This window comes from Nyctereutes procyonoides, unplaced genomic scaffold, assembly GCF_905146905.1.
Source record: "Nyctereutes procyonoides isolate TBG_1078 unplaced genomic scaffold, NYPRO_anot_genome, whole genome shotgun sequence".
NCBI lineage: Eukaryota > Metazoa > Chordata > Mammalia > Carnivora > Canidae > Nyctereutes > Nyctereutes procyonoides.
In genome coordinates, this window is record NW_026575146.1 from 37,584,537 (window position 1) to 37,606,809 (window position 22,273).

General features: G+C 43.9%; 1 protein-coding gene across 4 annotated transcripts in view; it reads left to right on the top strand.

Annotated features, from left to right (window-relative positions):
- The window catches only part of PTCH1 (patched 1), a 70,272-nt gene that overhangs the window by 31,057 nt on the left and 16,942 nt on the right, over positions 1–22,273 (top strand). For 3 of the 4 annotated variants that reach the window (XM_055309403.1, XM_055309401.1, XM_055309404.1), the window contains exons 4-16: positions 1,722–1,791; positions 1,883–1,974; positions 3,563–3,761; positions 4,059–4,180; positions 4,978–5,125; positions 5,913–6,044; positions 6,450–6,605; positions 7,244–7,342; positions 7,901–8,026; positions 13,945–14,063; positions 14,700–15,102; positions 15,525–15,834; positions 20,540–20,682. In XM_055309403.1, the coding sequence (XP_055165378.1) occupies positions 1,722–1,791; positions 1,883–1,974; positions 3,563–3,761; positions 4,059–4,180; positions 4,978–5,125; positions 5,913–6,044; positions 6,450–6,605; positions 7,244–7,342; positions 7,901–8,026; positions 13,945–14,063; positions 14,700–15,102; positions 15,525–15,834; positions 20,540–20,682 (2,119 nt within the window). The remainder of the gene's footprint in view (positions 1–1,721; positions 1,792–1,882; positions 1,975–3,562; positions 3,762–4,058; positions 4,181–4,977; positions 5,126–5,912; positions 6,045–6,449; positions 6,606–7,243; positions 7,343–7,900; positions 8,027–13,944; positions 14,064–14,699; positions 15,103–15,524; positions 15,835–20,539; positions 20,683–22,273) is intronic. The other variant, XM_055309402.1, reaches the window with a different exon arrangement.

Genomic DNA, 22,273 nt, shown 5'->3' on the forward strand with positions numbered 1-22,273 from the left:
AAATGAGATATATGTAATGTATGAAAGGGAAAGCGTAAGGAGATATTCTAGCACTTTTGTCAGGCAAACTTGACTGGCGAGCACACCCGGCTCCTATCAGCACATCCCTCTGTAGAGGAAGTAACTGCCCAGTGGAGTTTTGCAAAATTTGTAAGTAGAGGCCTTGTAAAGAACCTGTAAATGGGCATTCCAAGGCCACTGTAAGCATGCTGACCCATTTTTAACATAATGGGACCCTATCTTGAAGGGACTTGTCACTTACACACTTACAGAGATGTGAGTGTCTGTACAAAGAAAGTATACTCTTAATCTGAGATGGAACCAGAGAACATTTATGCATTGGAATGTGCTTTAGAGAACACTTCATTTAAGCCATCTCATTTTTTAGGTGAGAAAACCAGGAATTAGATTAATTAGAGCATTTGTCCGACTTCATAAAATTATTAAACACTCCAGCCAGGTTTCAAACCCTTTCATCTGGCTCCCAGACAGGTTTTTCTCATGTACAGCCACTCCCTTCTCAAGGAAGTCTACATGAGTTCATTGACTAAGTGATATTAAGAACGTACTGATGCTAGATAGTCTACGCTGATGCTGTGGGGAATTCAGTATAAACATATATATAGATGCATGACTAGGTGGGTGGGTGAGTGGATGGAGGGATGGATGAATAACTTGAGCCCTGCACTCAGGAGCTGACAGTTTGGTTAGAAAGAGGGAAGAACCCGTATCGATGGGTGTGTACGAAGCCAAGTCCAGGTGCTCCAGGCACCAAGCAGATCAGACCAGACGTGCTCTGGCATTCAAGAGAAAAGGGCAGTTTTCAATAGCACTGGGCACCCTGAGGGATAGATGCAAAGGTTCCACAGGGAAGCGGGCTAAGTCCAGAACATTCCTTTGGGTGACCAATAAAAAAAAAGAGAGAGAGAAAAAGGAAACCAATAAAATGTTGCTGTTTAGAGATATTTAAAAATATTTTTTTCTTCCCTTGGTTTTCCCATCCCCACCCTCTTCAGATTTCTTTTTTCAAGTTAGGTTTACGATAGGGGTAGAAAGGCATGGGCTTAAGAGCATTTTTCCAGACATGACAACACTCTGTAATAACAGGCGATAGATAATAGAGGTAATTGTTGATCACTGTATTTAATATCATTTCTATAGAACAAGAATAAAAGACTGTAAAGTAGAAATGTGTCTACCTGGCAGTGTGGTTTACAGCACTCATGGTTAAAGAGAAGGAGAATTCATTTTGAACACTATCTGTTCATAAGGACGTTAACTGCCAGTAAAAATATATATATATATGTATATATTTTCTCACCTGAATATATTTTAATACAATATAAACCTTACTAATTAGTCTCCACTTATTTTGAATTTGTGATAATTCAACGTGCCCTGAAGTTGTTCAGTGTATGTAGAAAAGTAGATTAATGGTGTAAACAAGATTATTGGGAGAACACTTAAGAAAACAAGACTTTTCAAGTACTTTGGTAGCATTCATTTACATAAACACCCACATGTTAATTACAATTGAGTATTATCTATTCATTAAAGCAAGCTTGTTGAGTCTTTACTTGGCAAAAGTTGTGCTCGTTTTGACAGATACTTAAAAGTGATCGAAATTGCAGTTCTTTCTATATGTTCTATAGTTCTGATTTTGCACTGATTTCCTTAGGTTATTACAATGAGATGTTTGTCTCTGTTTCCTATTTTATTAGGCAGTGGAAATTGGAACATTTGTGTTACAAATCTGGAGAACTTATCACAGAAACAGGTTACATGGATCAGGTATATATTCTTTTTTTGCAAAAACTTGTCAAAAATTCCTCAGTGGTATGCCTTAGCCTAACTTGTAGCCTCTTCTTTTTAACTTTGACAGATAATCGAATATCTTTACCCTTGTTTAATTATTACACCTTTGGACTGCTTCTGGGAAGGGGCAAAGTTACAATCTGGGACAGCATACCTACTGTAAGTGTGTGATCTGGTTTTCTGGTGTCTGTGATTTTTAAACTTTAGAATGTTTCTGGTGTTACTTTATCATTGTTTCTTCTGTTTCAGTTTTGAACAAGAAATAAAAGCATTGAACTTCCGTGGGCATTTTTTGAGTGAAATTCCATGGGCATTTTTTGAGTGAATAGTTGCAGGAGAGAGGGGTTCAGCAGAATGTTTTTCCTCTTTTCAAAATAAAGTTCTGAAGGCATCATTAAATTTCATTCACTTTTACCCATCTTTTTATATGCAAATAAAATGCAAATTATATCAGAGTATGTATGTTTTTTAACTCTTTAATAAAATGTTTGCAGTTTTACAGACCAAGCACTTCCACAGATTTATTTGGGACTTGGGTGTCTCAACAGTTGAGCACCTGCCCCTCCCTAGCTCAGGGCATGATCCCAGTCCCACATCGAACTCCTTGCCTGGAGCCTGCTTCTCCCTCTCCCTCTGTCTCTGCCTTTCTCTATGTCTTTCATGAATGGATAAATAAAATCGTTAAAAAAAATTGAGTTTTTTTTTTTAAGGAGGGACAATTTATTAGTGCGTACACATCAGAGTTAAATATATTGAGTTAAAATTCAAGATCCTCCTGCAGAGTAAAATACTAAACCTTTCTTTGGATCACATTAATGACATTTAAGGGGGAAATCCACTGTCTTTGAAGGCCATGGTAGGGGATGCTTCACAGTTTAGCAGTTGGATATTATATATACCGCATCACTTAAGGAATAATTGTTAATCAATGTAGACATCTTCAGTTAATTATGCAAGAGTTCGTGCTTAGGTTATTGTTTCTGCCCTAGCTTGCACGTATCTGCAAAAGCAATTTGCAGTGGCCATACTCTGACCTTCAGTGTACAGTTTTAGATGGGAAATAAGGGGTTTTGTGTTTTCTGGTTGGGAGATTCTGAATAATGACTTCAGCCTGGTTAAGCAGCTACAGTGTGGTTTGAACTACATAACAGGCAGCCAAAAGCCTTTCTGGTCTGTCAACAGCACAAATTCAAAAGTGAGTGTGGGGGGAAGTGGCCTTGATGGTGGTGATGGCAGAGGCAGCAGGGGGCTTTTGGGGTCGACTGCCAGGCTGTCAGAAAGAGCTCATAAGTATGAGATTATTGAATGTAATGGAGATCAAATATTTTGATTGATGACATTTACAAAGCATTTATTAGGCTGGCAAGTGCTAGTTTGGCATTGTGATTCTCTCTTCTAAAACACCCTCCGCCCCTTAATTTTGGATCTCAGTCTTCTGCTTAGAAGCACTCTTTGGCTAATCTTGATTTCAGGTAAGAAAGATGACATACCAGCCAATCACAAGTCTTTGATTTCTTCATTAATTTACAAGCTCTCTGCTTGCCATTTCCATTCATGAATTATTTTCTTGACTCGGGTTTGCATATAGATCCACAGGAAAGGAGATTAGTTTTCCGTGCTGGGGTCCCAGCCTTGCAGCACTACCAAAAAGCCTCATGCGAGCCAAACATAGTATATATGATCTGTGCAGGCTCGGAGGCTTGGAAAAGCCTCTTTTCATGGTCTTACCTTCTAATTTCTTTCACAGAGGTAAGCCTCCTTTGCAGTGGACAAACTTTGACCCTTTGGAATTCCTGGAAGAGTTAAAGAAAATAAACTATCAAGTGGACAGCTGGGAGGAAATGCTGAATAAAGCTGAAGTTGGTCATGGTTACATGGACCGGCCCTGCCTCAACCCGGCTGATCCGGACTGCCCCACCACAGCCCCCAACAAAAATGCAACCAAAGTGAGTACAGTTGTTGATTCTTCTCTTGGGGACCCAGAGAAAAGCTCAGGGTCTTTCCCCCATCCCTAGTCCTCTTATTTTCATTTTTATGATTTGATTTTCATCACCCTTTTTTGTCTGTGGAGCTACGTTTGTTTATAGAGCTAAATTTTGCTGTAAGATTTGCCATACGCCTCTCATTAGCCTTGTTATTAATGTTCTCTCTGAAACAAACAAGCCCTTAATGCACTGGATTTTAACAAGGCATGTGACCTGCCTACTAATTCCCATAATTATGTGGATGTCTTTTTATTTTAGCCTCTTGATGTGGCCCTTGTTTTGAATGGTGGATGTCATGGATTATCCAGAAAGTACATGCACTGGCAGGAGGAACTGATTGTGGGTGGCACAGTCAAGAACAGCACCGGGAAGCTTGTCAGGTAATCCTGCACATGGAAGAGAAATCCAAGCCATCTATTTTTTGTCCTTTCCTGGGAAACTACTTCCCTTCTGACATCTGCAAGTGTATTTGTACTACTACTTAGCTGTTATCCTAGCTAGCCATCTGCTGTAATAGAATATTAGGAAACATTAGTGGACCAGACCAGCTCGAAAAAAAAAACCACCTTTCGGGGGATATTTTAAGAGGAGATGTGTTGTTTTCATCGAAACCATAGTTAGTAACTGTAGGTTTTTGGAAGTTCTCTTATATAGGAAGTCAAGGCAGGTGTAATACAGGCAGGTCACAGTGGTCACAGCAAGTAGAGTGGCGTGGTATGAGCTAAGCTCTGTCACAGACTGACCAACAGCTGACGGCTAAACAAGAATTACCCTCTGTGCTCTTGCGGATTCTGCTCCATCAAGCGCCAGGCCCTCTGTCTGACATTCCTCCCTGGGGAGAGCCGTCGTCTGGGATTTTTGCATAGGCGAGCGTTCAGTGCCGAGCCCAGCATCTCTGCTCAAGCTATCTATTCCCCTATCCTTCCTGTTTCACGGAATAGGAACTGGGAAAGGAAATTGCTTATTAATTTAATTTTGGGGTATATCTGTAAAAGGTTTGTAAGGTTACACCTTTAATATGGTACATCAATCTATTAAATAAAATAACCATCCTGGTCCTGTTTAATGGAAACATGTGCTCATGTGGAAGGCGAGTTGGGGGCGCCTGTCTGGGGTTTTCAGCAGCAAGAAAACTTTCTGGAAACACTGATGTCGTGTGTTTGCCACCCTGTCACAGCGCCCACGCTCTGCAAACCATGTTTCAGTTAATGACTCCCAAGCAAATGTACGAACACTTCAAGGGGTATGAGTATGTCTCACACATTAACTGGAATGAGGACAAGGCAGCAGCCATCCTGGAGGCTTGGCAGAGGACATATGTGGAGGTAAATCTTTGGCATTCCTATGCCCCCCTTTGAATCTGGGTATAAACCCCAGACATACTTCATTTTTGCAATGTTTTAAGACTTTTTTTTTTCCCGTTAGAATATCTTTTCAAAACCTAATTGTCCTTTTTGGGAACCTGGTGGGATGAAAAAGTTTATTCCCTCCCTCAATATTAAAAACCTTAATGTCTGGGTGATGGCTAATTCTAATTGGGATGCCTGAGACATTTGGAGTAAACAGTCGTGAGGTCCAGAGCTAAGGCATAATAGTGTTTAAAAAACACTTGGTGAGCAAGAAAAGGTGTCTGGAAAACATTAGCAAAGCATAGAATCTGTTCACAGCTGCAGTTCCCTTGGTTAGGTCATGTGACAGGAGCTGGCCTTTGTTGCCCAAGCAGTGACCTCTACTGAGCTGCATGTGACCTTTTAAAAGTGGCCAGCAAATGAAGGGGGGAGGAGTGGCCATAAGAATGAGTTGTTTGGGATTAGTGGGACCACAGACATATTGCAGAGCGATGGGGAGAAGAACAGGCCAAGGTGCAGGGCGCCCGAAGGCGCCATAACTCCAGCCCCCCGCAGTACCGCGTTCTTACCTGAACACTGTGGCTTCCATCATCCCGGGCCCAGGGTCGTTTCACCTCGGTCCATGCCCAAACCTGAAGCACGTAGAATTCTCTTTAGTATATTTGAAACAAGTGAGGGTTGAGTGGAGGGGACATGTCCCCCAAGCTCTGTTATTGAAGCTCATTGAAACACTAATTCCATTTGGGACCTGATGTGACCACAGGTGGTTCATCAAAGTGTCGCTCCAAACTCCACTCAGAAAGTGCTTTCCTTCACCACCACAACCCTGGATGACATCCTGAAGTCCTTCTCTGATGTCAGCGTCATCCGAGTGGCTAGTGGATACCTCCTGATGGTAACAGTCGAGTCACTTCTCCCAGGGATGGGGGGGGGGGCGGGGGCCAGCCATAGTTGGATTGGTTTTGAGTTTTTGTCTTTCCATGACCGCTCTTGCTTTTTAACTGCTCTTAACACACACGTGCGTACAAGACACAGAGAGCTCGGCTTCATAACGATTTCAAAAGTGGTCGTGTAAAGCATTTTCTCCCATTTGCAGTTCACCCATCTTTGACTTGTATCATTTCATGTGATGTCTGTAAGGTACATTGTTGTTGTGGTTGGATTTAGTAAGTTCTACCTTTTGATATGGGGTGATGGGTGGGGGAAAACATTAGAATCCTTACCCATTCTAATGTTTGGCTTTTGTTTTGTGTCTCCCCTCGTTCCTTCCCCTGCCCCCACCCCATTGTTCTGCTCGCAGCTTGCCTATGCCTGTTTAACCATGCTGCGCTGGGATTGCTCCAAGTCCCAGGGTGCCGTGGGGCTGGCTGGCGTCCTGTTGGTTGCACTGTCAGTGGCTGCAGGATTGGGCCTGTGCTCATTGATCGGGATTTCCTTTAACGCTGCAACAACTCAGGTATTAAAGGAGCCATCCATCCATTGTGTGTTGACAAATGCCCCTCCCCAGATGTGGCCCAGCAACCTTCTCTGTGTCTGTGTCACCTAAAGGGTCTTCTGGCCTTGACCACCAGGATGCCACACTTCAAGGGGGGAGGTGCTGTCTCAAAAATGGAGCACTTGGCTGTGGGTGGAAGGTCTGCATGGGCTTGTGGATGGTAGAGATGCTTCACTTATCAGTGCATTGATCAGAGCTACGATTCTCAAACTTGAGTGGCCTGAAGGGCTTGTAACCCCTCTGACAGCTGGGCCCCATCCCCAGAGCTCCTAATGACCAGTTCTCAGCAATACCCTCCAGGGATCACACTCTGAGAACCACTGCTTTTGCAGAGTTAGCTTCCTTCTCATTTATTAGCTTTAAAAAAAATAGTGGAGCTTAAAAATAGAAATGTCCAAGACTTCATGTGAGCTTAAATGGCTAGATGCAGGGAACTTTATTTGGGGGGGGGGATTTTAATGCTCAGAAGTAGATTGTTCCCATGAGCTGGTATGAGTTGTCCTTGGGGTAGCTGCTGGGGGCAATGTTCTCAGTGGCTCTGGAATGATCACAAATTAGACTTCACGTGTCTAATGTACTGCCCTCTGTGTTCGTTGCAGGTTTTGCCATTTCTCGCTCTTGGTGTTGGTGTGGATGATGTTTTCCTTCTGGCACATGCATTTAGTGAAACAGGACAGAATAAAAGAATCCCTTTTGAGGTAATAGAAAAACAAAAGAAGACAGCCTTGGGGACAGCCCCAGTCCCCTCCGTTCTTGAGTGTTCTTAATTTTCCTTAATCTGGCCCAATAAATATTTCAGTCTCAAGTCAGTGATGACATGTTGCTGGCTGTAAATAAGTAAAAGAAATTAGAAGAATCTCAGAACACTTATTCCAAAGCCCATATTTGCTTTTCTAGTTTTTTTTGTGGGTTTCTTTTTGTCACTTGGTCCTGATCCCCCCCACCCCCGACACACACACACACACACACACACACACACACCTTTTAAATCTTAAAAATTTATTTAAATCTTTATCTTGCAGCTCTGTGTTTCGGATGTGGTAGCCAGGAACGACACCTATGTCGATAGTAGTACTAAAAACTTTTTGATGCCAGTGTTAGGGGGTTGGAGAGATAGCCCTTTCCTATACCCTGATGTCAGCGTGATAACCTGTCTGTTGTCTCACTTGGTCATGTATTTGAACTGTTGACATGATCTGAGATCTGAGGGGACCCTGCGCCATGCAGTTCTCAGCACGGTGGTTTCTCGTTCTCAGGATAGGACTGGGGAGTGCCTGAAGCGCACAGGAGCCAGCGTGGCGCTCACTTCCATCAGCAATGTCACAGCCTTCTTCATGGCTGCTCTGATCCCTATTCCTGCTCTGCGAGCCTTCTCCCTTCAGGTGAGTTTGCAGGGATGAAACATGTGGTGTGCACTGCCCTGACGCCAGCATCCTGTCCCATTCTCCACTAACATGCTGACGGCACTCCTGCCGGGAAGTGAAGTACCATGTCTGCATCCGGGGCTCTTCCGGTGGAAGCTTCTTTAAGCAATTACCCTGACCCTCCCTCTAAAATACATCCCAGGTCTCTTCCCCTCCTCCCAGTACTATAGCCCAGATGCCTGGGGTCCAGGTATCCTCAAGACCTGGTGCCTTAGGGAGTGGCCCTTTCCTTTAGAGTTAGACTAGAACGACCCTAAGCCTACTCCATGTAGGATGCTGAGAAGCCCCTCTTCCAGATAGCCAGAAGTCCTCTAGTTTGATCCACGGTATGGCCAGCTCTTGGCCAGCCCTGCTTCTAAATCCCCACTGTCACGCCCCTTCCCTGCCGGCCACCTCAGCCCCAATATGCCACCCTCTCTCTCTGTTTCCCTAAAGCAGCCCCAACAGGCAGTTGTACAGAGCAGACTTCACTGACCAAGAACAGGTTGCAGTATAGACCAGGCTAGATGGTAACTGAGTAATTGGTAATTGAGTATGGTGGACCCTTGAACAACATGGGGTTTAGGCGTGCTGACCCCCCCTCCCATAAGTCAGATCTTCATATAACTTCTGACTCCCCCAAAACTTAACTTCTAATAGCAGCTGTTGACTGGAAGCCTTTCTGATAACATGATCAATTAACACGTATTTTCTAGGTTACATGTGTTATAAACTGTATTCTTATAAAAAAGTCATCTAGAGAACAAAATGTTATTAAGAAAATCATAAGAGAGAATACAGTTCGAGTGCTGTACTGTATTTACTGGAAACAGCCCACCTATAGGTGGGCCCATGCCTCCCACACACCTTGTTGTTCAATGGTCTGAACCACAGGCTGAGCTTCCACTGTGCAGACGGGTTGGCCATCCTCCACCTGCAGGGGGCTCATTGGCGGACCCTCGCTTGCCACCTCTTTCCTTAGTTGCTCCAGTGTCTTCCAGCCCCTCTCTCTTCTTTTGGCCTCCTCCTCCCCTCTTAGGCTACACAAGAAAACTCAATATTCCTCTGCCTTTCTTCTCCAGAGCAGTTTGCCTCCTGCACTGTTCTGCTCTTTCTTCCCAAACCAGGCCCTTCCCACACCTCGAGGCCACCAAGATTTTTGTGATGTTGTTGTGGTGCACAAAAAGCCAGCTTATATGAATGGTGAGGATGGAGAGCTCGCCAGGCTGGAGACCTGGCTCTGGTCCATTCTGTGCTCAGCCCAGAGCACGGACACTGCTCCTCAGCTGCTTGAAACGCAAAGGAATCCTGAAATCGATCAGGACAGCAGATGAGGAGAGTGAACTGACCACTTCGGGATATGGTCTTCTAAGCCCAAAATGGTTTCAGGTTTCGATATGTCAAAGATGTTATTGAAGTTCTGTGAATTAAACTCAAATTTTAAAGCTTCAAGTATTTTCTAAGAGAGGAGTGGTGCTTCCCTTTGTTCCTTTTTTTCCTTACATAATATTATAATGAGATGGCCAGGTTTTTTAAGGAAACCACCTTTTTTTTTTTTTTTTTTTTTTTGAGATGGACTGGGGCGGGGGAGAGAGAGAAAATGAATGAATCTTAAGCAGGCTCCACACCCAGCACGGAGCTTGATCTCCCCGCCCTGACATCATCACCTGAACTAAAATCAAGAGTTGGGGTCGCTTATCCAACTGAGCCACCCATGTACCCCTTGGTGTCACTTTTTAAGATGTTACTACATCAAACTTCTTCCTGCTGCTATACTCTTGGTAATCCCCAAAAGGTTCCTGATTGAGTTCAGGAAGAGAAACTGACAAATCATAAACCAGGTTTCTCTTTATACTTTCATCAACACTTTTGTAGTCTTCGTATTTGAATCATTTCGCCAATGGGTGATGAAGACCTGAGCGATTAATGATCTACTGTTTGGGACACTAGACTTACTTTATATTTAGTGTAAGATAGAACATGGAAAAAGATTTTTGTACAATCACTGTGACCACCACTCCCCAAAAGAAAAATACTAAAAAAAAAAAAGAAAGAAAGAAAATGAGTTCATTATAAATATCTAAAAATAAAAGTAGTAAGTGAAAAGTGAATTAATAAAGTTAAATCTGAATGACTGAAGCTCAAGAAAATGAAAATATATCTTTAACTGCTTCACTGATCAGTCATGTGAAAGGTGCCTGTGAAAGTATTGGTGCAGTTACAGTTCTAGAATGCCTTTGTGCACGGGCATCTGCACACCCACCTGCGGTCTCCAGGTCTCACCGCATTTACACACAGTAGGCTCTGGTATTGAGAAATTGTCCTACCCTGTTAGCAGTTGGATGCTCTCCCACCTCTCCTTTCCTGCCTGCCTTTTCCTTGCTGCTCTTTATCTCTGCTTTGCCACACACTCCTTCATTTCTTCTTGTGTGTCTCATTTTCTCCTCTCCTCTCTCAGTACACACTGATGATTCATGAAGGCATAATCTCCTTTAATGATATCCTATGGTGTGGTGGTCTGAAAAGCTACATGAGTTTTCTTACGCCTTTTAGAAAATCCAGTAACGCTAAAGTTCTCCCAAGGTAAGTACCTTACCTAGTCGAAATGGGTACTGTGAATTTTGCATTTCTATTCCAGGCCACTAGGGTATCATGTTAGAAAATTGAGGACTTCCAGGGGTCCTCATTTATTAAAGACTGGCTTCCCGTAACATTGGCTCATTCTCTGTCAAAAAACAAAATAACAAACCAAGGAAAAGGAAAGGAAATAAAACGTAAGGAGAAAACAGAACATGCCACGATTTTTGCAGTAACCATCAGAAATGTATGCTGCTTTCCTTTTAAATATATTGATATTCAGAGTTGACCATGATGTAGCTCTCTTTCTTTTAGTGAACTGTGTTAAGCTGTCCCTCTGGGTATTCATTCATATTAGTGTTTGCAGTATACTATAGATTAAACTTTGAAAGAGAGAGACCCACAGTGGTTCTGTCCAGTGATAAATCCATAATAATTTAGGATTTTTCTTTGTGGAACTTTTCCATCGTCTAACATTACCAAAATAAATAGAAACTTTTTCCCCCCAAAGAAAGTGTCTTAGCCTTCCTTGTCAATCTCCATCCAAATGCCACCTCTATCAGTCAGAAAGCAGTGGCACCATCTAATTCTTTGGGAGCCAATGCCCTGAGCTGGGACTTTGCTGGTAACTGAATGCTATTTGTTCTTCAATGAAAACCCCCAGAACAGAACACCTTATTGTTCCAAACAGTAAGGGGATTTAGATGAGGGCTCTGCTACGCAGGGTCACTTTGTCTCTTGAGCTCTACAAGTGTCTCAGCAGGGCCACCAGGGATGCTCCCCCAGGGGTGAGGTAGAGCACAGGGCATGGGGACTTCTCCTTTAAGCACAGTAATTGGAATTGATTGACAGTGCAAATCATCCCCATCATCTTTTCAGATTTTTGTAGAATGTCTTAAACCCCCTTTTGCTCTAGTGATGCTTGTCCCTTGCTGAGAAGTCCTCGCTTCTTGTTGGTTTTTATTTACTCTTTTGGTGCACTTGAGTGGGACGTGGAGGTTGGGCCATTTTCCTGTCAGAATGTGTTCTCCCTTTGCATATAATACACCATTTGATGGTAAGCATGAATGGGATGCTGCATTTCAGGGTTTTGGGGGTTCTTCATGTCCTCCATGGATTCCTCCGGTGGATAAACCTGATCTCAGGTGCGTTCCCCAGCCACTGTGGAAGCACCAGTGCTGTTCATGCCAGAGCACCTGGGCCACTTACGTTCCTCGTCCTCAGGAACTTTTGTCCAGAGTAAGATGCTTGGCAGTGTTCTGTCTGCATTCTACCCCTGAATTCTAAACATGCTCATAATAGAAAATGAAAGGATTCCATCTCCAGGACTGAATTTTCCTGAAAAATCTCCTTGAGTCTCAAACTCATCCTTCCCAGCACCCCTGTGGACAGATTGGTCAGAAGCCCAAACCCAGCCATGTTCGTCCCCTCAGGAGGTGACCAGGAGACAAGAACCCGCAGGTCTCAGGCTGAGGGCTTTGATATCAAGCTCATGTTTAAATTCGGTTTACTTAGTAACCCCTGCCAGGTGACCATCCTCTGCACTACGGAGTCTCTGTTAGTGTCAAGAGCAGTAATGATGACTATCATTGGTTGCTGGGGGATCGAATGAGTCCTGTATTCGTAACTACCTAGAGACCCCCTTTCTCCTTTCTCTTCCCCCAACAGAATTATAGGTCTCCCTCTCAGACACAGCTTGTCGAGTTCCTCCATGTGGCACATCCCTCCTCCCTGGCCCCACCAGAGTCCTGTTCTTTTCTCCCTGAGAACCTACCTTGATCACCCTCTGCCCTCCCCCCAACCTCCACCTGGGTACTCTAACCCCGTCTGAGCTGCCCTGGAACCCTCTGCAACCTTTTATTACTATATCTGTTAGCCTGAACCGTAACTTTGTTTATAGGCTGAATGCGTCAGTCCTTGAGAAAAGGATTTTGTCGTCTCTCTCTCTCTCTCTCTCTCTGTGTCTCCCATACCCAGCTCAGTGTCCTCCTTTTTGTCTTTGTTTCTTAGTATTTGTCTCTTAGATGAATCTTCTAGTCAATATAGTGATTTTCTTATTAAAATAGGCCAATCAGGCAGGTCTTTAAAGGACCTTCCATGCATGAGAGTAGTTAAGTTCACGGGTTCCATATATTTCGAGTTGATGAGGAATTTCCAAGCAGACTAAGAAGAAAGGGGTTAGGTGATTTTTAGGAGACTCTAGATTCTTTTTTGGCTTTGTAGACTTGACCTTGAATTAATTATCGAAAGGTACCTTACCAGACCTTGGGCTTGCTCTTTCACTATAAGCATAAATTCACAATTACTATCAAAACCTCTTTGCAAAGTTCTCCTCTGATTGTCAGATATCCTTTATAAGCAGGTTTTCTCTTCTTACCTGGAGACATTTACCCAATTGGAGGACATTTTAGAACTAGGTAGTTCTTTGGAATACTATCTGAGAGTTTTTAATTTTCAAAAAAATTTCTGATGATTTCTTGGTTACTTAGCATTCCAGTTGCATTTTTTTTTTTTTTTGTGCTGCTTCCTTCCATTCCTGTCTGAATTGGAGAGCCTTTCAACTGTCCTCTGTTGACTTTCCCCCATTAACAGCCTAATTGTGTAATTTTTACTAGGTCGGCAGGAGATTTGCCAAAGCACTACAGAATCTAGCCCCGTGTTTATTCTAGGTTATGGAGTGACTTTTGAATCCGTACTTATTTATTCTGCATACTATAATCACACACAGGAATTTCTTTCTGCCTTATTCTCCTTGACCTTTTCTGTTACTGTGCTTGCACACCCCACAGGCTACTCTGGAGACTATTTGGAATGTGCCTATTAAAGACCTCAGGGGATGTGTTTGAAATTTTATTTCATGTTTTAAAGGTGACATTTTGATATACCCAATCCACTTTATGTATAAATATTCTGAGCATAAAATCAGAGTTGCATGAAACTCTTAGAAATGTTCTGAAAGGGGAATGTTTGTTTTCAATTAAAACGTCTCAAGTATATTCTGTATTCTGCCTTTGTAGATTTGGTTTGGTTAAGTTGCTCGCAAGACGTTCATTTCGTTCCCGTGTTTGTTCATCACAGGTTCGTGAAATTCTAGGAGATGGAAAGGATCAGAGAATGATGGGGCCTGTTTTAGTCAACTGGTCCCTTAATGGTGGCAGAGAAGCAAAAATGATGAGAAACTCCAACATCTATTTCAAGCTTAAATACTTGAGAAGGGAATTAAAAGAAATATGGTGTTTAAAACATCTTTATTTTCAGAGGAGTCCTCTGACTGGGAGGAGATATATTGGTGACCTCTGCTTTTTTTTTCCTGCTTCTAGGCGGCTGTAGTAGTGGTATTCAATTTTGCTATGGTTCTGCTCATTTTTCCTGCAATTCTCAGCATGGATTTGTATCGACGTGAGGACAGGAGACTGGATATTTTCTGCTGTTTTACAAGGTACAATTTCATGAGCTGCTGCGGCCTTTATATGTTGGGTACAGAGTGGTAGGGTTAAGAGAACTCTTTAGTCTGTGGACTTGGAAGAAAATGTAGTTAACAGGGCTTGTACCAGTGTGATGGAGGCATAAGAGATAGTGGACAGAGGATGCCTTGTTGGGAATATTGAATCATTGAAGCTCCTCTCCCTGATTAGAGGCTCACAGCTCTGGGGTTGTGATGCATGTGCTCATATTTCTGTTGTGGATTAATTTTGCTGATGATTGAGAGTGTGTCTTATCTGTATGGATTCAGGCAAACAAAGGTTTGAAAACCAACCGTCCAGAAAAATATAGCCCTTTGGGTGTCATGGGTTTTTTTGGGAGGGAATCGTGTGTTTTTAGGAATTGTGCTTTGAAGGGGTTCATCAGCATGTAACCTGATTTTGCCAGCCAAATGCATGATCAACTATCCATTTGGCCTCCTTTGACTTAATATTATCTGTGTCCAGATGGTTAAATTAGGTGATGTTTGTGAAGTTCAACAGTATATTTTCTTCTAAATGAGAGCTATGTAAAATGGATGTCAGTCATTGGCAAAAATGAAAGCACGTTTCTCTGTTTCAATATACCATTGCGACATATTTTCCCCTCTCAGCCCCTGCGTCAGCAGAGTGATTCAGGTTGAACCTCAGGCCTACACGGAGACTCATGATAACACTCGCTACAGTCCCCCGCCCCCCTACAGCAGCCACAGCTTCACCCACGAAACCCAGATCACCATGCAGTCCACAGTACAGCTCCGCACAGAGTATGACCCCCACACGCACGTGTACTACACCACCGCCGAGCCACGCTCTGAGATCTCCGTGCAGCCCGTCACCATGACCCAGGATACCCTCAGCTGCCAGAGCCCTGAGAGCACCAGCTCCACGAGGGACCTGCTCTCCCAGTTCTCTGACTCCAGCCTCCACTGCCTTGAGCCCCCCTGCACCAAGTGGACACTTTCATCTTTTGCCGAGAAACACTATGCTCCTTTCCTCTTGAAACCAAAAGCCAAGGTAATCTACCAAAACAGAAGACTCTTCCCGTCTTCAAGAAATAACAAAACTGTCTCTTTTGGAATTCATCAGGTTGCTTCTTTGGGTGTGACTTATTTCAGGCCCTCTAAAAAGTCAGTCCATTTAGCATGTGGGGCCATTTTAATGAGCTCATCTTCTATGGGAGTGAATCTCTACCATAGCAAATGTTTCTGTGAATTTAGATCAACTCCTTAAATTTTAAACATTTTATTCTTCATGAGCTTGTTTAAAATAAGATTACTCTGATTACCTGTTTTTCCCTCTGGGAGGATGACCCCTACATGCTTCATCAGGGCCATTGTGGGGGTAAAAGTGAGGTCTGGACCAGACAGCTTGCCTCTGTCAGGGGAGAGTTGGTCCTGTCCTCTGGCTCTAATCTTGTGCCTCTTACTGTGTTACAGGTCGTGGTCATCTTCCTTTTCCTGGGCTTGCTGGGGGTCAGCCTTTATGGGACCACCCGAGTGCGCGATGGGCTGGACCTTACAGACATTGTGCCCCGGGAAACCAGAGAATATGATTTTATTGCTGCACAGTTCAAATACTTCTCTTTCTACAACATGTATATAGTCACCCAGAAAGCAGACTACCCAAATATCCAGCACTTACTTTACGACCTTCACAAGAGTTTCAGCAATGTGAAGTATGTCATGTTGGAAGAAAATAAACAGCTTCCCAAAATGTGGCTGCATTACTTCCGAGACTGGTTACAAGGTGAGAGATACTGCGAGGGGGCGTTCGCCCTTTGTAAACATTCCCCATTTGGTCTTTGGTACATTCAGCTTCCACAAGTTCCCTTTGTTCACTTTATTAAAGTATTAGATTATAACATAACACTGACATGTTTCATTGACTTCTGAGTGTTGCTTAAAATTCTTATATAGACTTTTTTTGGGGGCAGCCTCCCAAATCTGGCTTTTACCTATAAAATGATGCAAACAATTCCAGTGGAGGACTCATTGGAACTTCTGTAAGAATTTATGGATGCACATTAGGAAATGGAAACATATGTTATAAAATAAGGACCTGGTTGCTTCTAGGGCTCTTTTTTTGGATGGTGGTTAGTTTGATGATCAAAAGTGTCAATGGAAATTTCTAGACTGACTTATTGACGAACTTTGGCATACTGCACCGGTAGATTTTTGCATCATTGGTGAATATGATGTACAATTCCATATTTTGACCATCTCTTGGTTCAGCATATGAAATAAAGTTATCAGTGCTTAATCACATCTCACAGTATTTCATAAATAACCAAATTCTGCTTTTAAGATGCCTTTCTTAGCATGTTATCTTGTCCTTAGAAACACGTCTGGGAAATAGTAGTCAATTGGAGAAAAAAAAATGGCTTAAATTTGCTTCTAACTGCTGACTGATATGAATGTATTCAGTGATTCCAAGAACATCTGTTCATTTATTCCATGTTGACACATGCAAAGTGAAGTGGGGAATCAAGATAATTATGCACACAATTCAGGCAAAAATGCTTTTACTGAAATACCCAAATAATTATGGCCCCCAACATTTTTTTGGCTTAAGTTATCCAAATGATTATCTTAATTTCCCACTTAATTAGGCTTGTTTAAACACAGATTTGAGTGCCTTTTTTGGTCTTAAGTCAATACACTTGTATGTAAAGATTAAGCAGCCAATTTCCCTGTGAGTTTGCATAAAATGGTAAACTGCATGAGTTTGACTGAAAATCCTTCAGTTCAGTTTCTGGCCTTGACTTCTGTTCCTAGAATTTTGTTCATACATGTACACCAGATTTGACCTCTTTTTTTGAGGAAGGGAAAGAGAACTAACTACATGACATTAATAGTATTTTTTTAACATGCTCATGAGATTAACATGAATTAGTTCTAAGTCTTATTTTTTACAGTAGTTTGGGAGGCTGTGTTTTCCAGATAATGAGTCAAAACAGGACCAGACAGTTGAGAGATTCCCTGCTTTTCATTTTTTCCCCCATTGGCCAAAGATATGCAAATAGCTTGCCACAAATGACAAAGAGATCGCCAGTGCTGCCTGTATCTGAGCAAAGGAGGGTTATTGTAGAATTGATTTCAGTCTTAGGCCATTCCTTTGGACGCTCAATATAGCATGTTAGGCGGATCTTGGGAAGAGGGCAGAGGGTATTGTCTCCAGGCAGTGGCGAGGGCTAACCTTTTTATAGCGCATTGTAAATTATCCCTATGCTTTCATTCCTTTAAAGACCTAAAGCAGTTGGACTTGAGAATCACACTTTTTTGAAGGTGCAATTGAATCATGTTGTTTTGATTGCTAAGTGAACAGCACCCACCTCGACCAAGTGAGACCCATTCATGCTCCCAAGTCGAGGTCCCAGCCAGCTCTAGAACTCTGCGTTTGACTCTCAGGAGGTCCAGCAGAGAGCACTGGACACAGAATGGCCAGATAATGGGACCGCCAGGCTGCCTACACAGTTTTCAGGCCTGTCAAGTGGCTAATGGGGTCTTTGAACACTTCCTGCAAGGAGTCAGCTGTCCTTGAATTGTTCAGAACATTTTGTGTGGTCGTTAAGTGTTGGGACCCTCATTGGTTTTCAGTGGAATTGTCACTAAAAACCATGTTGTGCTATTCCTCTTTATCAACATTCCACTAGTTTGCGGGGGCGGGGGGATGCTAACTCATAAAAATACATAATGGCAATATCATGTGTCATCTTTAAACACACATGCAAGTAAGGCGAAGTTGCAGGTAACAACTGCACTGTGCATCATGTACAAATGGTGTTCGTTTGTATTCCGCTCTGCGTTATGCAGATAAAATTTAAATTAATGTTCTCTTTAGGGGCTCATTATCAAAGAGAAACTGACAATTGATATTTCCCTAGAAAATAGTATCTAGTATAAAATTTAAAATGAGATAAGTTTTAGTTAACACTTTCACGTTTTGCTGTCAAATAGGTAAAATGTCACCGATCTTGTCTACAGTGTACACGTGTTAGAGTATAAAACACTGGCCAAGGGGCAGTGGAAGCAAATCTGCATCCCTCATTTTGTGCACAGAAATCCTATGTTGTACACATACTCTCAGGGCAATTCTTTGCTATTTGAGCTTTTTTGGTAATTAGAAAATAAAATAATCTAAGAATAAAAACTTAACTTTTTCACGAGGTCAACTATTTCTTGTTCATGTTTGTATTCTGAGTGCAGTGAGTGGCACGGGAAGGCTAGCAGCATGGATGAGGGGGTGAACAGAGTTGCCTGCAGGGTGGACCCCCTCAAATCCAATCTTTCTTTCTTTGGTTCACTCAGGGTGTCCCCCAACTCTTAGTGCATAAAAATCTTAAAACCACACTCACTTTTTTGGAACACTCTATTTGCCACTAGATGTCAGAGGTGCCCCTGGTACCTCTGCTGATCTTATTTGTGCCTTCAGCAAATAACTTCCTGAGCTCCTCTGTGTGTCCAGGGCTATTTGGAGCAGCCATGTTTCCAGCTGAACCTGGAACCCAGCTGCCTGGATCCAAAGCTTAGCTCCATCCAGCCCTGGTCTCCTGGGTGGCTTTGGTTAAGTTGCTTTCCATGCCTCAGTTTTCTCATCTGTAAAGTGGGAACCATGGTGCTAGCAGGGCTATCTCATGAGGTGGTTCTAAGAAGTACATGACTGGTGATCATTGTGAAATGCTGAGACAGCCCAGTGCTCCCTGACACCAGTGGCTCCTTAGGATTGACGGGTCAAGAGGGAAAGGGTTAAAGTACCATACAGGCCATGAAGTGATGAAAATTCTATTAAGGTGAGGAAAACAGACCAGGTCTCTTTTGGAGTGGTAGGGGGTGGGGAGGAGGGTTTGTTTTCCCTCCCCTGTTTATTTATTTATTTTTTTCAAAAACAAAAGGCTTTTGGTAATAAAATAACATCTGTTCAGTACGGCTTGTTGTGTGCATGCCTCACTATGAAAAACAGTCTGTGTGAGAGTTAGGAGCCTGGCCGTCCTGGTGGTCCCTCCCACCCACCGCTCCCACCGCTCCTTCACACTCGCCCCTAAACATAGCCTTCTTTCACCACCCAGCCTAGGGCCTCATCCCCACATTGTTCGTGTAAAAACAATGCCCACAGCGATGTCGGCAGGAAGGCTTGAGAAGAGAGAGAGACAGAGACAGGGTCCTGTGCTCCCCCTCTGCCCCTACGTCAAACCCCAAGAGCTTCATTATTTTGAACACTGAGGAGACCAGTACTGGGGCACGGTGGGGGGGGGGGTGTCTTTGAATTCACTCAAGGCCTGTCATGAGATGAAATGAACTCTCTTCCCTTCTTACTGGCCATGTCTAACGCCTGCATACACAGCTTGTTCAATAGATGTGGTTTCCTGAGCTCCTGGGGGCCTGGAGTTCTACTTGGGAGGGGATTTGGAGGGGAGCAGGACAGTGGAAAGGAGGCAGGGGTGTCGGGGGAGAGTGTGTGTATGCGGGATCACTCAGCCCCTAAGACCGGGTCACCAGGGCCCTGTTTTCTCTTCCAGCACGCTTATCTCTTTACAGCTGTAGCCAAACCATCAGGTCTGTAATGATGGTTTTGATTACAGAGGCCAAGCACAGCTGTGTGTGGTGGGCTGGTGGGCTCGCCCATCCCCCACACCCAGAGAGCCCTTTCCTTCCCCTCCCTGTGCTTGCGGTTTGTCATCTGTTCTCACAGAGCCCCCTTGTATTGGCCTGTGGCTTCCTGTTTCAATCTGATCCAAATTTACCCCGTGAGGCATTTCCCTGCACACACGGACGCTCACGAGGTCCCTCCGCCCCCGCCCTGCCTTGTGAGGAAGGGTGGCAAAGAGGAACAGTCGAGAGTGAATAGGTGTTGGCTGTGATCTTTACACAACCTGGCAGCCGATCCCACAGCTTGTATTAGCTCCACAAGTTGAACAGATGGAACAAATTGACAGAATCGTGTTCACTCACCCTGGGCTGGAGAAGCAGCTGAGTTACTGTTTGAAGTTGGGAATTTGAAAGCCTTCTCCGCACTCTGAGTGGGATTTCTGGTTGGATTGAAGAATCCCAGGCTCTAGCACCCAACAGTGGCCTGAGATGGCTAATGAGCCTATGTGTCCCCTCACCCGGCCAGCCAGCTTTCCCAGGAGCACTGTCTTCCTCTCCTCAGAATAGTCATTGAGGGAGAAGAAACGGTTTCTCTTTTATGTAAAAGTAAAACATGTAAATTTGCTTCCTAGAAACAAGAATTCCCCTTTTCCGCCTTTGAAGCAGTGATTATCAGCAACCTGACACTCATTCATGAAAAATTGAATAGTGTCACTTGAATCTGAAATAGAAAACAAGTGTAATATAGAGTGTTTGAGGTTGATGTCAAGTACTTCCTTCTGCTGGGTGTCCTCAGCCCACCACATCAGGGCCTAGATCATTCCGGTTAAGAATCATAATATGTCATATACATTTGCCTTTTCTAGGACTTCAGGACGCATTTGACAGTGACTGGGAAACTGGGAAAATCATGCCAAACAATTACAAAAATGGATCAGATGATGGGGTCCTTGCCTACAAACTCCTGGTGCAGACCGGCAGCCGCGATAAACCCATCGACATCAGTCAGGTACTGTGGCTGCCCTACACCCTGGGCGTTGCGGAGGGCATCGCTGAGCAGATCTTGGGGCAGCTGCCATCCCAGCCTGTGACCTCTGGAGACCCGAGGCATCGGGCTGATAGAATGTCGAGTTGGCTCTACTTCACTTCATCCTGTCAGCTGGTTGTGTGACTGCAGGCAAGCCTGTGCCTCAGTCTGCTCGTCTGTCAAGTGGGGACGTGTGTTACTGCCTGCCTCCACAGCCGTTGTTCCCACCAGGAACTCTCCAGGCAGTGCAGGCTCTTTCAGATACGAGACATGCTGTATTGTGCCATTCTCTTTTGAATTCTAGTGCTTGTTACCAGGTTGATCTGGGTTATATTCACACTTAAAAGGATGGTAGCAGTCATTTGAATGAGCAGAATTTGAGGTGGATGGATGAGTTAGGAAGTCAGAGAGGTTACTAGAAGGATGGGAGGATTGATTGCATTCGTTTCCTCCGGGTCACTCTGGCCCAGCAGGTGGAGAAGGGGGACAGACAGATGGCTCTGTCATGAGTGAAACAAACAGAATTGCCAGTCCCCGAAACCTGAGAGCGCTCGCCGTTCTGCTCACTTCCCCGGGTAATAAGAGCGGTTTCTAGTTGGTAATCATATTCTCCAACTGCATTTGCATCTTCTCTGTGATGCTCGGATTCCAGCATATTCCCTTTTGATTCTTCAGGCAAGTTGGGAGTGTGTTGGGACCCTTCAGATTTCAAATGAGTCCAGCACTACTGCCGGCTCTCCCAGATCCCATTCCCTCTGCTCCTTGTAGCTTGCTTGCTTCCCCCTCAGGCAGAAAACCGTCATGCTAATGATCTTCCCAGCAGCTCTGTTTATTGTCTCCCCTTTTTTGCTGGCATTAAAGGTGACAGATTTACAAAGTACATTGTTCAGAGTTATTATGGAGTGTGAACTTGGTGCTTTATGGCCGCATGCGGCACACTGTCAGGTTTGACAAGGATGTGGGCAGAAGAGCCTGTGGGAGAGATAGCAGGGGGATGCCCGGGGGCTGCGCCAGACCTTAGGGACCAGGGACAATTGTGGAGCAAATGTGATTGGGCCAGGCCCCCAGATATCACTTCCTCTGCCTGGGAGGGAGAAAAGCATGCTGCGTGCACGGAGGCCATGAGCCGTGCTATGTAATTCCAGAGACGGCTTGAAGACATGCAGTTGTTACATATCCTGGGGATTAATTGAATCCAGACCCCTGAAATTTCGTTTTGTCACTCGACTGTTTCTTCCTTCACTCTTTCTCTATTAACTGCTGTCACTGGTGTTTTTCATTTTGTTAAGAAGGCCAAACGCATTGGAGTCAGGCCTGAATCTAAAGTAAACAGGAAAAATGTATTTGTTTGTATCAGTATGTGTGTAGTAGATAGAGGGAGTGTAGTATCCCATGGCCTACGATGGGGCTTGCCAAGCGGGACCACCTCTCTCAGAAATAGGGGTACCCAGAAAGACCGTGGCTGTGTATCAGCCCCTTCCTCTTCCTGGCAATGGGCATTTTGTGAATACACAGGTCATAGGAGGCTAGTGTTAGCAAAATTTATACAGATGTTGTTTTATTTTTATAGCTC